At 41.2% G+C, this 17,598-nt stretch overlaps 2 protein-coding genes across 5 annotated transcripts in view; both read left to right on the plus strand.

Annotated features, from left to right (window-relative positions):
• LOC116045413 overlaps positions 1 to 17,598 on the plus strand; it is a 977,204-nt gene that overhangs the window by 638,800 nt on the left and 320,806 nt on the right. The window lies entirely within an intron of this gene.
• The window catches only part of col12a1b (collagen, type XII, alpha 1b), a 158,383-nt gene that overhangs the window by 113,809 nt on the left and 26,976 nt on the right, over positions 1 to 17,598 (plus strand). For all 4 annotated transcript variants that reach the window (XM_035995046.1, XM_031293032.2, XM_035995045.1 and 1 more), the window contains 11 exons: positions 702 to 848; positions 1,044 to 1,160; positions 6,281 to 6,433; positions 7,222 to 7,296; positions 8,680 to 8,819; positions 10,062 to 10,185; positions 10,597 to 10,740; positions 11,582 to 11,746; positions 14,021 to 14,059; positions 14,209 to 14,347; positions 16,268 to 16,410. In XM_035995046.1, the coding sequence (XP_035850939.1) occupies positions 702 to 848; positions 1,044 to 1,160; positions 6,281 to 6,433; positions 7,222 to 7,296; positions 8,680 to 8,819; positions 10,062 to 10,185; positions 10,597 to 10,740; positions 11,582 to 11,746; positions 14,021 to 14,059; positions 14,209 to 14,347; positions 16,268 to 16,410 (1,386 nt within the window). The remainder of the gene's footprint in view (positions 1 to 701; positions 849 to 1,043; positions 1,161 to 6,280; positions 6,434 to 7,221; positions 7,297 to 8,679; positions 8,820 to 10,061; positions 10,186 to 10,596; positions 10,741 to 11,581; positions 11,747 to 14,020; positions 14,060 to 14,208; positions 14,348 to 16,267; positions 16,411 to 17,598) is intronic.

Consider the following 17,598-nt stretch of genomic DNA (forward strand, 5'->3'; position numbering starts at 1 on the left):
CTAGGGTTTTATTTCAGAATCAAATCCTGCCTTTGGTTGGAATCTAGAAAGAGGCTGGTTGCTGCTGTTATGTCTATACTTGACTATGGTGATGTTTTATACATGCATGCCTCGCCTCAAAGTTGACATGCACTGGACACTGTATACCATGGACCTCTGAGGTTCATCACTGGTTTTAACCCTTGTGTTGTCTTCCCGTGGACCAGGAAACTTTGTTTTTCTGGCTCAAAATTTAAAATACAAACTTTTTTTCCAACGTTTTGGTCGTCTTTTCCGACGCTTTCGTCGCTTTTCCTGATGTTTTTGTCACTTTTTTGGTTGTCTTTGTCACTTGTCTTCCTCAGAGGTTTGCATTTTCTCAGTTGCAGATGGATCTGTTGACAAGTAGCTCTTAGGACTTCCTCCATACTTTTCTCCTCTGTGTTGGCTCAAAGTCTGAGGTTAAAGACTGCGTGTTACTCAGGAAAATGCTAATAAGTGGGCCTTAAATTGCGATTGTTTCACTCAGATTGTGAAAAATTTGTTCTTGAACGGGTCGATGTTGAACTTGGCTTCTGTCCCAAACTGCAAAATGCGTCCCAGCTAGTTGTGATTGTTCTGCAAACACTCTTCTGACTGTGAGATGAGTGACTATAATTATTCCGGATTCAGTCCTGCACAATCTAATCCCTCTTTATTATTTAACTTGTTGTTCTTTCCAGGGACAGACCAGACCATAGATTTCTTTGTGGGTGACGTGACCTCATACACTCTGCACAACCTGCTACCTGGAACCACCTACGATCTTAAAGTGGTGGCTCAGTATACCAGCGGCGTGAGTGCCCCGCTCCCCGGACAGGGAACAACACGTACGTACAGTAACTGTGTGGAGAAAAAAACTCCTTCTATTGATACATGTTTTTTCCTGTAACTTTAACAGAATACCGTTATGTTTTATTTGTTTCCTAATTACATAACAGGGTTTCCATGTATTTTGTTACTCCACAAGCCTGTCTCTTCGATACGTTTTGATTGGTTGAATTGTGAATTTCTGTCCTCTGCAGTCTACCTGAACGTGACCAACATTGAAACTTTCAACGTCGACCACGACAAGTTCTGCATCAAATGGACTGCTCACAGAGCGGCCACGTCGTACCGCATCAAGCTCAACCCTGCCGACCGTAAGTCTCCTCCATTTACACTATCAATCAAATCAATCAACATTTATTTATATAGCATTTTAAAGCAACCAGCAGGTATCCAAAGTGCTTTACACCAGGAACCAAGAGTAAAACAACATATCATACATTAAAAAGAATGAAACATAGAAAACAGTAAAATCAGAAAAGGTTACATAGAAACAGGAGGAGGAGAGGGAAATTGTCACACCACTACTACATATTAAAAGCCATTCTAAACAAATAGGTTTTGAGTTTGGATCTAAAAAGAGCTCCATCTGTAATAGTGTGAATATCAGGGGGTAACTTATTCCAGAGTCTCGGGGCAGCAACTGCAAAAGCCTTCCGTTTATACCTTGACCTTAGGACTAAAACCAGTTGATTTGAAGACCGCAATGACCATAAACGCTATTGTTTTAGGACCATTTTTAAATGCCTTTTTTACGGCCACAACCAAAGAATTTGGCTCGACCTTGTGACCAGCAACAAGAAAAAGTCAGAGGATTCGTTTTTAAGTTAAATTGTTTATTGCCAAACTAGCTACTTGCTTCTTACCATTTCGATTAGTTTTTTGTTGCTTTTTTCTTTCTTTTCTTTTGAGGATGGAGGTCTGGTAGTCCAGGATTTCGCTGCTGTATTTCTTAGTTTATACACTGTTTTGATAGTTGAGGATGTGCTACTTCAGTATTTTTTTTTTTTTTTTCACAGTTCCAGCCATTGATTTCCATATGATATTATCAATAACAGACTCTTTACAGCGGCAAATCCTCACTTTTGAGAACTTGTAACCAGCAAATATTTAGTTTTTTGTATTTTTATTTCCTAAAATTTTTTAAGGAGGATTAAAAGATTACAATTGTGGCTGATTAATTTCTATTTAACGGTGCTTTTATTCCACTTTCAATAAGTTACAGGAGAGAAAACCTGAACAGCCACAACACATTTTTGTTCTCATTAACGAATCTCACAAAGCATTTCATAATAAACGAGATAAAAGAACGCGTTGCTACGACCCTACTGATACTACTACCTGCTACAGCTGCTTTAGATTCATGTGTGCACCTGATGGCGATGGTGTGGTCCACTTTAACACTCAGATCCTGATTGGAGGTGACTTGTTTGAGGTGATGCATGTGGTATTGTGTGCAATAAGACTCCCAGCAGATGTTTTGAAGGCATATCTCCAGATGAGGTCACCTCTGTGGCCGTGGTTGCTACAGATCCTTCACAGCGTTTAGCCGACTATGTCGGCTGTTGGAATCGCGTCTAGACTTTTATTTTCCCTCTCGGAGACTGTTTATCTTTCGGCCTCCTCCTTGTGATTATTACTCGAAGCAGAATGCAAGTTCTGGCGGAGATTGAAAGCGTCCGACCACCAAGCTTTAATTGTGTTTCTGTCTGCAAAGATTACATCCTTTTCAATTACCGAAGGGTCTTTGAATCCCATCTGGTACGTATTCGCACATGGACACGGGTTAGCGGTTAAAGAGAAAGGAAAACCCAAGAAGGGAGCATCCATATTTAAATATCTATATGGTAGTCATTAGCCATTCAGGCCGTTATGACGGGTTGCCAGAACAAATATGGGTCTGCTAGCGTGAGACAGATGATAGCTGTAACCATTACCAGAGGATCAGAAATCCTCTGCCTGAGAATTCGTCCCAGTGAGAGGCAGCTGACGGTGCTTTTAGGCCATTAAATCTGTCAATTGTTTCTTCTCAAGTGGAAATGCAAACAGTGGTTCCAAGACGGCCATGAGAAGCGGAAAAACTGTGAGGCTACGGGTCTTCTCCGCTCATATTTTCTTCATATTTCAAAAGGATGGAAGCTTATTTCCACCAGTAAGAGAAGAGAATAGGATAACAACTTGTGTCTTGACAAGTCTTGTGATTGAACAAAAAAGATCCTGTAAGTCATTATGAGAAACTTTAAAAATATATATATATATATCATAAGTTGATATCTCAAAATAATGACTTAGTATTTGAAAAGAATGAGTTAGTATCTGACATTAATGACTTCTCAAAATCTAAAAATATTGACTTAAAATATCTAAATAATAGGTTACTAATTCAAAATAAATATTTAGTATCTTAAAATAAGTTTTGCATTATTTTGAGATACTACTCTATCAAAAGATACTAACTTATTATTTCCAGTTTCTCATAATGATTTACAGGATCTTTTTTTTCATCACGTTGGCGGAAATGGGCTTCCATATGTAAAAAAGCCATGAAAACTAGTTGTACTAGAAAAGATGTGGCTACCAGTTTTAAAGAATTCAAATATCCAGCTGAAATATTTCAGTGATTATATTATGTCCAAAGGACTCTTGAACAAATCTGCGTATGTTTGCTATGTTGATAAATGAGGGCCACTGTTTTGGAATAGATCTGAGCGAGAGGCATGTGTGTTTTCCCAGAACAATTTATATTAGGTGACTTGTTGATATTACCGAGCTCATTCTGAAAGTATTGCATCACCGGAGCTGCTGGATTCTGCCATTTGACAGAGAACGATGAAATCCTTAACTTAAGAGTTGTAACACTGAAAGCAGCAATCGTCATCCATGGCAGCTGCCTCTGCAATAAACATGCTTTGTTTGTGCTTTGTAGAAAGTGCAGTGTAAATAGGAAACCTTATTATCGATAAATCACTGCCCAGACGTACAGACATGTAAACATTAACTTTTTTATTTTCCTCCGTTAGCAACATCATAGAAAAATACAGCAACACTGACAGAACTACAAACATGAACGCACGCCCAAAGGCTCAAATATAGTCTTTCTCTTCTCTCATGGGGGCTTGTAATAGACACAACTGTAGTCACAAGTAGTTTTATTTTAACTTTATTCATCAAGCAGTTTTTAAAACAAGAGATAGGAAAATGTTTCACCCCAAATCCGATGAGATAAATTGAAAATAATGAACAAGAAAAGCAATTCAGAGCTTCAAACTTAAAGGCCCCTGTCAGAGGTTTTATAAGTAATTCTAAAGATGCCAGATTTGTTTAAAACACCAAGTTTTTATTTAAAAAAAAAAAAAAAAAAAACTATAAAAAAAAATATATAGAGTTTAATGGAGCACAGAATTGGAAATATGCTGTAAAATAAAAATCATTTTCGTCATTTGCGAAGCTGAAATACAGCCTGAAGTTGCCAACATTATAACCCAGCGGGCCCGTTAGTCTTAAAAGCCAGAAGTGTAAGCACCTGGGGAAGTAATCTTTGAGTCATTGTAATTATCATTAATGCTATCATACCCCTGGAGATACATATAATGAATAATTATCGGAGTAGTTTTCAGCACTTAGATTAATCTTTCATGATGATTCAGAGCTGAAAAATTGTATAAAACCCACTGGGTGTTGTTTACAAAGCTGGAACTGTGAATGTTCAGCCATCCAGTACAAACTCTGGAGCTTTTCTGCCTCACAGTGTCCTGCCCTCTTTGACTTAGTGGCTACAGTTACCGTACATGCACGTTTTCCTTTGAGTGTCTTCAATATGATCGATGAGTTCCATGAAAATGTGTTAATGAACAAAAAATGATCCGCTAAGGTGTCTTATCTTTTATTACACATTGTACCACTATAATTTAGTACAAGAATATACTGTTGCTGCAGTAATTAAACAGAGGGGGTGAAACGTGTTTTTATCCCATGGATGTATGAAACCTGGATACAGCGTTTGGCAGAGTTGCTCAGTGGTGCATGAAGCCAGAAAAATTCAACTGCCATGTATAAAATGACCCGGATGATCGCCGGTGCTTCCGCACTGTGCGACCCATAGAGCAGACGCACTAGAGACTTCCACCGGCCGAGCCAGTTACTTCCAGAGGGAGTGTGCCTATGTTCCCACAGCCCTATGTTCCCACAGCCCAGTGGTCCCACAGCCCTATGTTCTCACAGCCCAGTGGTCCCACAGCCCTATGTTCTCACAGCCCAATGGTCCCACAGCCCTATGTTCCCACAGCCCAGTGGTCCCACAGCCCAGTGGTCCCACAGCCCTATGTTCCCACAGCCCAATGGTCCCACAGCCCTATGTTCCCACAGCCCAATGGTCCCACAGCCCTATGTTCCCACAGCCCAGTGGTCCCACAGCCCAGTGGTCCCACAGCCCTATGTTCCCACAGCACAATGGTCCCACAGCCCTATGTTCCCACATCCCAATGGTCCCACAGCCCTATGTTCCCACAGCCCTATGTTCCCACAGCCCTATGTTCCCACATTTCTAAGAATTTTTTTTTTTCACTGAAAATTAGGCCCTAAGATTTTTTTCAAAATTAGGCCCTATGTTCCCAAAGCCCTATGTTTTCACATTTCTAAGATTTTTACCCACATTTCCTTTTTCATAAATTTGTATCAGATTTTATACCCCTACCCTAACCCTAAAAAATGTTGTGGCATGATAGGGCTTAAATTAAAGGGAAATGTAGGAACACAAGACCAAATTTCGAAAATGTCCTAGAAATGTGGAACATAGGGCCTAATTTTAAGAAAATTCTTAGAAATGTGGGAACATAGGGCTGTGGGAACATAGGGCTGTGGGACCATTGGGCTGTGGGAACATAGGGCTGACCCCCTTCCGGGTTAAGTGCTCTGCTAACTTGAATGGGGAATAAATGATTTAATCGTGCGGCTCTTCTAGACTTTCCCAATGTCATTGAACCTAATGGATCAGATTCTGATAGTGAAACGAGTCATTTTGCGGGGATTGTGACGCTCAAAAAAAATGTATCCACTGATTCACAGACGTCTCTTCAAATTGCCTTTAAATCCCACCGCCCTTCTGCGGGCCTGTTTTATCCCGCCAAAATTAGTAACATTGCTTGTTCAAAGACGGTTTCTGACTCTGGAAAGACTTACCACTCTCAAAGGTTGAGATAACAGCCGAACGAAGGATGAGAGTGTGAACGATCTTTCCAATGAACCGTCTTTGACTTCATTTAAGGGGGTTGTGAAAAGTGTTTACTTGACAAATCTCCATTTGTAAGGGGTGATATGTAAAATATTTATTTAGCATAGAGTGCAATTTAATTCAGAATAATCCAGTTAATCTGACTTTGATATAAGAGCTGACTCTGATGATTGGTGGAATACAAATCTTCCCTTTCTCCTGCAGCCTCCAGTAGAGGACAACATGAGATCACCATCCCCGCCGGTCTGCCTCAGTACTGCTTTGACGGACTCTCTCCTGATGCTCTGTACCACGCCACGGTCTTCGTTCAGACCCCAAACCTGGAGGGTCCCGGAGTCAGCACAAAAGAGAGAACATGTAAGTGTTGCATTTGGATGTAACTCTTCAGAATGGAGGTTTTTGACCTTCTCTACAGACGTTTCTCACGGAACCTTAAAACAAATGTTTGTAGCCAAACACATGTCTGCTGACTTGTAGGATAAGTCACAGTATGCAAATCTGAAATTTGACACAACTAGCTGGTGCTGTGTTTTCTGTCATCGCACTCATTAGGCCTACTTGATCAGTTACTTCAATTAAAACTCAATGCATCTGAAATAACTAGACATTTCCACGTTTTAATATAAAAATGCAAACCCAGATTGCAGAAAATCACAATACTGTAAACATTAATATGAAATAAACAATACATACACAAACAAATATTTACAAAATAGCTGTTTAACATAAGAAAAAAGAGGCTGAATTTTTTAGTGCAGATATTATACGACACATATAATGGTTTTCAGATGCTGCCAGACTGCAGTGAGATGTTTGTGTATAACCCAGCAGCCTCCACATCAACGGAATGGAAAAACACAAAGACAAACCTGTGGAGAGCTCGTCGCCATAAATTTATGAAAGAAAAACATGAAAAACACGATTGTAGCGCCAAGCTCCATCTATCTAACACGCCCGTTTAAAATGTAAACTGTAAAGTGTCTGAGATTCAAACACTCTGCGTTATCCAAACACTCGATTTACGTCATCTCACTTCAGCGATCCAAATCAATGACTTCATCACACGACATGTTTACTGTTGTTCTGTATTTATTACAAATATGTTGATGGCAGTTTGTAATGTGTTTTTTTTGTCTTTCTCACAGTGGTGAAGCCAACTCCAGTTCCAACGCTCCCACCAGCCCCAACGGCTCCACCCACCATCCCCCCAGGATGGGCAGGTAAGTGTCTAAAGGCACCCAGAATCCTTTGCTGTCAAAAAAAAACAACAACGTATTATTAAAAAGCATAATATGAGCACTTTAAGTTAACAGTTAACTTAAGGGAAAGTGTCGATTTTCAACCAGCTCTGTGTGCTGCCGTACATGCTAGCTAGCTTTGGTTGACAAGGTGCTACCGAACGCTGAACTGAAGACATTTTTAGGCAACCAAAATGTTCCAGTTTTAACATTTTGGCTGCACTGACAATAATTTCCATTGTTGATTATTCTGTTGATTATTTTCTGGCTCAATGGATCAGTTGTTTGGTCTATAAAATGGTGAAAAATGTGGATCAGTATTTCCCAAAGTCCAAGATGACGTCCTCAAATGTCTTGTTTTGTCCACAACTCAAACATATTCAGTTTACTGTCACAGAGGAGAGAAGAAACTAGAAGATATTCACATTTAACAAGCTGTAGTCAGAGAATGTTAACTTTTTGCATGATAAATGACTCAAACCAATGTATCGATTATCAAAATAGCTGAAGATTAATTTAACAGTTTACAACTAATCGATTCATCTTTGCAGCTCTAATGAAAGTCACTGTTGATGATATATCAAATTTTTCTTTACAGATGAGATTTAGTAAAAGGTTTGCTGCTAGTAAAAGACATTAAAACATCTTCCCAGGACTCCGTAATGCTGTGCCACATTCAGAAACAGCAGGTGCAACGTAGCCACTCTCCCAAAAACCTCTTTGTGTGAAACCTGGATCCTCCCAGGACTGAATGGGTCGAGTCCTTTCATTCAAGCTCAGCTCTGATTGGAAACGTTTTTTGGCCCGGGCGACTCTTTGAGCGCCGACTCCTTCTGGATCTGACTCGTTCCAGCGGTGAATTAATAGCCGCCACATGTTCTGTAGGGCACGTGAAGGGGAACACGCTCATTAAAAGGAAGATAGACCTGTCATCTGTTTGTGTCTTGTACTGTGTGAAAGTTGTTATATACATATCTAAGATTACAACGTGTGCTGCATTACATAAGGCAAAGATTATTCAAAGCTTTTTGCCCAATTCACTTTCGTCTGAGAGGAACCCATTAACAAGAGCTCACTTTCAACCCTTCTGGTGACCAAATGTTGCTTGATGTTGGGTTTTGCCAGTGTTTTTTGTTGTTGTTGTTTTTATCGGTGAAGGCCATAATTACTCTCACGTCATTTTTCTCAATCGTTTAGTTTCATTGAATGCTTTCAGCTGACTTTTTTTTTTTACGCGCTCCAGCTCACAAACAGTAATTATGGCGTGTGACGATGCCATATTCTCTGCTGGCGTTTGTGATGCTGCCCTGCGGTCTGGCCGGCGGACTTCTAAAGCTCCACGTTGACTTGTTTTTCTTGTCTCAGTTTGCAGAGGTGCCAAGGCAGATGTGGTGTTCCTCATCGACGGCTCCTGGAGTATCGGCGAGGAGAGCTTCACCAAAGTCGTGCACTTTGTCTCCGGCATGGTCGCTGCCTTCGACGTCATCGGACCCTCAGGGATGCAGGTTGGTATTCATCCAATAGCAAGACAGGGTTGCTCTCTGATATCAATACGACATACAAATGTTTTGTTTTTATTTGCACAATTAAAACATACAGTAATAAAGCTCAATGGATGTGTCCAGGGGAGGAAGGGGAAGCCATCGGGGCTCATAAACGTATGCAAAAAAAGATTAAATCATAAACATCAGACTACTAGAATAAGAGCAAAACAAGCAACAGCAAAATAGAGTCGAATAAGGGGAGAACCAAAGTTATTCAAAGGTTAATTAAAGGTTTTTCAACTGAGTCCTGTGGCTATGTGATGGAGTTTAAACTGTTCCAGAGAGAGTGATTTGTATATTTAATGGTACATCGATACCAAAATGTGCAGGTTAAATGTAAGTCCTTTTATAGCAAAATATGAATCAATCTCCAGAGGGGAAACTCGTGTTATGCAGCAGCACAAAACATAAATAAGTACAGATAAATAGAGAAGTAAAACATTTTTTAAATACAAAAATAATAAAAGTAAGAATAAGAAATACAATAAAAATAAAAATAAGTACAAAGGTCTGAGAGTTGATTCAAACGTTTTGAAAAACAGACATGATAAAAATAAAAACCGAGGCAGATGTTTTCATACGTTTGACAGATATTTTCAGTGTGAAAACTTCATAAACGTTTACACTGCTTGAAACCTTTGGTTTTTAAATCTGTATTTATACTACATTGTGTTTATATATTAGGTCTATAAGTAGGTTTTTTTTCCATCTCATATGTTATCGATAGTCTTTTTGACAGATAAATCCCTCTGCATCTTTAAAAAAACAAAACAGAAAGTTGTTCAAAAATACTTCCAGCTGTTTTGAGCTGTTTTCTCCCAGAATCCCTAAAGACTATTCTGTCCATCTGGATAAAGAAATATTCAGTTTGCTGCAAAATAAGAAATATTTTTAACTTGTTTCCCAAGTTGCGACACTGTTCACTAATCCAGAAAAGATCTTAGCTGGAAGGTATTTGATTTATATGCCATGAAACAATTTTAAAAGCTTTTTTACTGGGTATATTTATCGATATTAATATAATTCTCCAGTATATTATATTTTCAGCAGTGACACTCTTGTAATTGAACTGACAGAGTAGTCATTTGTGTGTTTTACTTTAAAATCAAGGCTCTAATGGTAGAGGTTGTCATATGCTTGTCTGTATCTCCCTATACGTTACCTGATCTCCTGCTAATGTCAGTGACGGGACTTTCCAAACAGGTGTCATTTGTGCAGTACAGCGACGGAGCGAAGACAGAGTTCAGGCTCAACGCTTATCAAGACAAAGGTGTCGCCATGTCTGCACTCAAACTCATCCCTTACCGAGGAGGAAACACCAAGACAGGTTGGATCACAGACACGCAGTCCGTCAGTCACATAGACAGTCAGTCAGACAGACAGTCAGTCAGACAGACAGTCAGACAGTCAGATGGTCAGACAGTCAGACAGACAGTCAAACAGTCAGTCAGACAGACAGTCGGATAGTCAGATGGCCAGACAGACAGACAGTCAGACGGTCAGACAGACAGTCAGACGGTCAGACAGACAGACAGACAGACAGTCAGACAGACAGTCAGATGGTCAGACGGCCAGACAGTCAGTCAGACAGACAGACAGACAGACAGACAGTCAGTTAGACAGTCAGACGGTCAGACAGACAGACAGACAGACAGTCAGACAGACAGTCAGATGGTCAGACAGACAGACAGACAGACAGTCAGTTGTTTTTCTGACACAGTTTTCTTCTGTTGAGCAGGAGCGGCGCTGAAACACACCTACGAGAAGGCCTTTTCGATCGAAAATGGAATGAGGCGAAACGTTCCCAAAGTGGTCGTAGCAATCACTGACGGACGCTCTCAGGACGAGGTGAAGAAGAACGCTGCCAAGCTGCAGCACGCAGGTAACGGCCTCCAAGGATCAGGGTTATTATAGGAAACCAAACCAAAACTAAAACTACAAAACTATTTCTAGTAAACTGAAACTATATAAAAACTAAAACCTTCAAGAAAAACTAAACTGATACTATATCGTGAGCTTAAAAAACTACTAAAGATAAAATACAAATGAACACAAATCATTTCAGTTTTAGTCTTTTAGCTATAATATTTCACTACTGAGAAACAGGAGATACCACGAACAGATTGAACCACAGAAATTGAAAAAACTAAATCTTTCTGAAAAACTGAAACTAAACTAAAACTAAACACACTCTGGAAACTAACTAAAACTAGACTAAAATGAAATCAAAGTCCAAACTCGAAGAGAATGTAAAAAACTATTGGAATGTTCAGTCATTACCTTGATAAGGATCCACAGTTTATCACAAGAATATACAACAGTATCTCAGTGAACATGAGACATTAATCCAATTTCTACCAGCTTCTTTATGACGGCCTGGTGTTTTCAACACCGAGTATTTCCCATGACCACTGAAGTTCGGTCAGTGCAATGTGAACTTTTAGCATCTACGGACCCGTTTCAACTATTTGTTGGACAGTAAATTCTGTTAACACACTGAAGAGAAACAGCTTGCACCAATCTGAACACCATATTACTGAAAATACTCTGGTTCAGATGTGTGTGGATAGTTTCCCTTTTTTCCACTCTGGGATAATTTCACAGAATTAGGTGCAACTGGAGGCGGTAAAAATCGAAGCAGTAAACAGATGTATTACCTCTTAACGTGCCAACCAATCTGGTATTAATGACATTCTGAGTGTATTTCTGCGTGCCGTCTTCAGGTTACAGTGTTTTCGCCATCGGTGTTGCCGATGTGGACTTCGTGGAGCTGCAGGCGATCGGCAGCAAACCCAGCGACAGACACGTCTTTGTTGTGGACGACTTTGACGCTTTCGACACCATCAAAGAAAACCTCATCAACTTCATTTGTGAGACCGCCACATCATGTGAGTTAGCACCATATCTACTGCGACAAAAATAGCCTGTTTTAAGAAACGTCCTGCTCTGATAGATATATAAAAGAGCCAGTTATGGAAACATTATTTAAGTCCTTTTAGGGCGTTTTCACCCCTGAAAGTCCAAACCAAGGTCCAGACCAAGGTTCATGTTTTTGTTACATTGTAACATTTGATCCGGTAAGTTTTGGTTTCACACTGCAGTTATGCAAGCGCACTAAAGATCTCTACGTGACAAAACTACGTCCTGCCGTCATCACATACGTGAGCTGTGTCTCCAGATACTTATAATTGATTGGTTTGTAGACGGGCTTCTGTCCTCTCGTATCCTCTCTCTGTGTCGGAGTTTTTTCAACTGACTGCTGCTCTCCCCCACTGACTGCTGCTCTCCCCCACTGACTGCTGCTCTCCCCCACTGACTGCTGCTCTCCCCCACTGACTGCTGCTCTCCCCCACTGACTGCTGCTCTCTCCTACTGACTGCTGCTCTCTCCCACTGACTGCTGCTCTCCTACTGACTGCTGCTCTCCCTACTGACTGCTGCTCTCCCCTACTGACTGCTGCTCTCCCCTACTGACTGCTGCTCTCCCCTACTGACTGCTGCTCTCCCCTACTGACTGCTGCTCTCCCCTACTGACTGCTGCTCTCTCCTACTGACTGCTGCTCTCCCCTACTGACTGCTGCTCTCCCCTACTGACTGCTGCTCTCTCCTACTGACTGCTGCTCTCCCCTACTGACTGCTGCTCTCTCCTACTGACTGCTGCTCTCCCCTACTGACTGCTGCTCTCCCCTACTGACTGCTGCTCTCCCCTACTGACTGCTGCTCTCCCCTACTGACTGCTGCTCTCCCCTACTGACTGCTGCTCTCCCCTACTGACTGCTGCTCTCCCCTACTGACTGCTGCTCTCTCCTACGGACTGCTGCTCTCTCCTACTGACTGCTGCTCTCCTCTACTGACTGCTGCTCTCTCCTACTGACTGCTGCTCTCTCCTACTGACTGCTGCTCTCCTCTACTGACTGCTGCTCTCCTCTACTGCCGCACCTCTTTTTGTTTTGTTGTGATGTTGAAAAGCAAGACACGGGAACTTTCTTTCTGGAGCATTTATTCAGAGACAAATGGAAACCTACACTGTACATTTACTACCACTTAAGAAGTAAACTGCTGATGTAAACAGCTGTCTGCTCTGAGCGCATTCACCGTCACACACTCTCTCTCACGTACAGGCTGAGCACCGAGCTATTCCTTGAAGGAGCTATTCCCCGGTCTTGTAACACAAGTAGAGCCTGCCGGACCGAGACACCTTTTTTTATCGGACCAAAATTTGATCTTTTGATCCGGACCATGGTCCGGGGGAGGTTTTACACCTGTAATTTTGGTTCGGATCAAACTGAAAAGTTCTAAAGTCCGGACCAAATGAAGTATGTGTGAAAACGCCCTTACTCATGTAGAAGTAGCAACACTTCATTGCAAGAGAATTTATACGTTCCATATATAAAAGCATCTGCTTTCGTTATTTTCTACACTCTGGTTTTTCGCCTGTGTTTTCCTCTTCTATCGGATGTTTTTGGATTAATATCCCTGCTACAATAATGTATTTGTTGCATTTCCCTGCTGTAGATGTTTAAAGTTGTGCTCATTTTAACACCTTTATATACTGTTGGGTAGTTTAATCTACAGCGATGCTTCATATTCTATAAGATCATGTGTTTGTAGCTCCTGTGAGAACCACGTGTCTCTAAAAAGTTTTACAACTTTTCATGGTGTCAGAAAAAACAGCCCTGTATTTCTCTACATCAGAAATATGGGTTTCTGTTTAACCCTTGTGTTCCCATCGACAATGCAACTTTTTTGTTTTTCTGGGTCAAAATCTAAAATGTAACCTTTTTTTTAACGTTTTTGTTGACTTTGACACTTTTGTCACTTTTCCCGATGTTTTTGTCACTTTTATTCTCCACTTTTTTGTTGTTTTATTCCCACGTTTTTGAAGCTTTTTCCCAGATTTTTATCACCTTTTTTCAACGTTCTTTTATCAAAACACCCAAATTCAGTGAAAGTAGCGAACTGATCATTTATTTGACTTGTAAAGAGCGTTGTATTGAACCATCCACGTCACTTTTGTTTTTGACAATGTAGTTAAAAGAAACCCCAAATATCTGATGTAGAAAGATTTTTCAAAAAGGGTCAAATTTGACCCGAGGGTTAGGGGGCTTTTCAGTGGTCACAGTTGCTGAATTTGTGGTCTTTTTTTTCTTTCTTGTTCCACAGCGTGTCCCCTGATTTTCCTGAATGGATTTACTTCACCTGGTAAGTGCAAACACTGATGCAGGAAGCTATTTTGGAGGGAAAAAAAATCATCACTTACCAAACACAGAAATCACTCTTGTCTGGAATTCCTCAGCCAGATATACGTGCGATGTCTCATTTAAAGACAAAGCTCCTGATCTGTGTTTCAGGCTTCCGGATGCTCGAGGCGTTCAACCTGACAGAGAAGACCTACGGTTACGTTAAAGGTGTCTCCATGGAGCCGGGCTCCTTCAACAGCTACACAGCATACCGACTCCACAAAAACGCCTTCCTCACTCAGCCCACAACGTGAGTCTCACATGATATAACTTTTGTTTTGTCTGAAGTTTGGTTGACCAACCTCATTTCTCTGTGGACGGCTTGTGTGAACAATGTTTTTCCAGCACCGAACTGCTTTGGATTGTAGATTTGAGACTAAAGTATGCCCAAGGCGACTTACAGCTGCTCTGGGGCCTGAGATTACGTCTCAGCGAATCCAAGAACCGCTGGTAGCAGTTGCATTTATTAAACACATCTGAATGTGTTTATATTTTACTTGTCATACTATCATTTTCTTGTAATTTGGCTATTCTGCATCTTGTCTACTTTGTGGTTCTTGATTGTAAAAATTCTGCGAGTGTCCTTGCTAGTTTATGTGTATTGCAACAGAGCCACAGTCTCTTCCTACCTTCATGATAAGGCCAATTTATGCTTCTGTGTTAAATCAACGCCATGTGTATGTATGTAGGGACATGGAGATACGGACCCTACACTGTAGCCTAACGTGCTCCTCTCAAAATACGTAACTGCACGTTGCGGCGACGCAGACCACAACAACTGTGATTATAATAATTAAAATAATATAATTGCTTTGTTAGCATTCAACAACTCTGACATAGTTTTGTTAGTAAACCCAATTCTCATCTGAGCTGCTGATGCTTAATGCTGAAACAGCGTGGCATCCCTATGTCTGTTAAAATAAACTAACATTTTACGAGTTTGGTAATGGCTATCTTCACAGTTCAAATTGCAAAAGAACGAAGGGAGGAGGATGTTTAAAATGCAGTTTGAAAGGTAAATATCAGTTCAGCCACTTTGTGTGGAGATATCAATGTTTAAAGTCAAGAAAACGGTCTTCCCCGCAAATTTGAGGGCGTAGGTTTCAAGAAGTATAACATCAGTAGGCTATAAACTGGAGGTGATTTCAACATATTGACTTAGGGAAAACATTGCTGAGAATATAAAACCCTTTGAAAGGTCTCCTAAATGTGTCATATTAAAAGCATATCAAACTGGGGAACATAGTAAGCTCCCGTGAAACGTTTTATCTGATTTAAATTGATGAGATGTTCAAATTTATGTTGCCCAGTACAGAGGAAGATGCCGATTTACCATTCTCTTGTTGAAGCATGACTCGAAGATGCATAACAATCACACACTGCCCAGCTGTGTGTGGACAGTTTGATATCATTCTCTTTACAAACTGGGTCAGTGGATTTACGACGCTCTGTGAGGTCATGCAGCACCGACGCAGCGCCTCTCTCTCTCTCTCTCTCTCTCTCTCTCTCTCTCTCTCTCTCTCTCTCTCTCTCTCTCTCTCTCTCTCTCTCAAGCCTCCGTCAGGCCACTGAGTGCAAACCCAACCGCAAAAAAGACTGTGAATGCTGGCTGCCTGCCACCCAACACAGGGTCCCGTATCCAGAACATTGCATGCAACACCAAAGAGGTGGAAAACAGCTTGAGAGATGACTGTTTACCAAGTTTGACTTTCCAAAATGTGTAGTGACATCAGAGGGACAAATGAGAAACATCCTGCTCTGATATATGTTTAAGTCCTTTTACTCATGTAGAAGTAGCAACACTTCATTGCAAGAGAATTTATACGTTCCATATATAAAAGCATCTGCTTTCGTTACTTTCTACACTCCGGATTTTCGCCTGTGCTTTCCTCTTCTATCGGATGTTTCTGGTATTAAAAAGGTCTTAAAAAGTCCAAAATGTAACTTTGAGAATCCTGGGGGTACCCTGTAACATCATAAAGGCCTTTTTCGGCTAAAAACGTGCCTTATTTATACAATTAAAGTATTCAGTTGTTGTGCAGACTTCACTCACTTTTTTTGAAAAAAAATTTCGTCCTTCACCAGCAACTATATGGATGTGCACAACATCATCTTTTTTGAACTTTGGTACCCTGTAACATGTCATCTCTCTGTGTCTTTTCCTGAACAGAGATGTCCACCCTGACGGTCTTCCCCACGCCTACACCATCATCCTGATGCTCCGCCTCCTGCCCGACTCGCCCACCGAGGCCTTCGACATCTGGCAGGTGTCTAACAAAGATCACAAGCCAGAGACCGGCGTCACCATCAACCGTAAATATCATCCTCTATTCTTATCCAGCGACGTGTGTGTATATATGTGTATGTGTAATAGGTACTGGCATGGAAATGTGTGATGTGTGGATGCTGAGCAGCTGTGCCTCATTGTGTCTGTTCATGAAAAGAGTTGAGTGGGGTGTAATGAGCCGGCTGTGGCCCTCCGGCTGCTTCGGTCTCAGTTGATAACCGAGCCGACTCCTTTTTTTTTTTACCACAAGAATCTTGTGTCTTCGGCCGGGCTCAGCTGGCTCTCGTAAAGACTCGGTTTCAGTCTGTCAGCAGGAATTTCTGCTGGGCTTCAATGGACCTCCTCCAGAGACGATTGTTCTGGTTCTTGAGTAACACAACTTGGACAACACCCGAAGTTCAGATACTAGTCCAGAGGGAGAAACAATCTGGATTATTAAAGGAATAGTTTAACATTTTGGGAATTATGTGTATTTGCTTCCTGGCAGAGGCTTAGATGACAATGCCAAAGGTAACTGTTTCCTGCTGTTTTCTGACTTTGTGCTAAGCTAAGCTAACCATCTCCTGCCTTCTGTTTCATATTTAATGACAGATAGGAGAGTGGCATCAAACTTCTTCATCTAACTTTACGCCAGAAAGTGAATTTCCCAGAGTGTCAAACTTTTTACTTTAAAGCTGAGAACTAGTGCTGAGCGGGATTTGTTTTTTTTAAATCACATTTGAAATCACCAAGTTGATATTCAGTGCATTTAACGGTGTCCCACTGTTATGTAATACTCTTCACTCACGTAAAACAGCTTTTAAAGGGACACGTCACCATTTACTCATCATAAGGAGAACTGTTTGGCCTGTGGAAGTAGCTGTATAATGTCTTGTGTGAATCTGGAGGAGCTTTGAGAAAATAACCCTGATGATAACACTGAGCTGTCTTCAGGGTTATCTAAGCTTTGGTTTGAAGACTACTAAAGAGACAGATAGGAAAGGCAGGGGAGAGAGGGGATGACATGCAGCACAGGGCCCTGAGCCGAACATGAACCCTGGCCATCCAGTAAGGACTTAGCGTGAATGGTAACCGCTCTACCCGGTGAGTGACCAGGGCGCCCCAGAGACCACACATTTCTAACGTAAAGTTTGTCTGCAGAGCTTGAGAGACGTGACCATTTACCAGGCAGCGAGGGTCTAACGAAAGATGCTATCGACTTGCATTATGGAAAG

This window comes from Sander lucioperca, chromosome 19, assembly GCF_008315115.2.
Source record: "Sander lucioperca isolate FBNREF2018 chromosome 19, SLUC_FBN_1.2, whole genome shotgun sequence".
Taxonomy (NCBI): Eukaryota; Metazoa; Chordata; class Actinopteri; order Perciformes; family Percidae; genus Sander; species Sander lucioperca.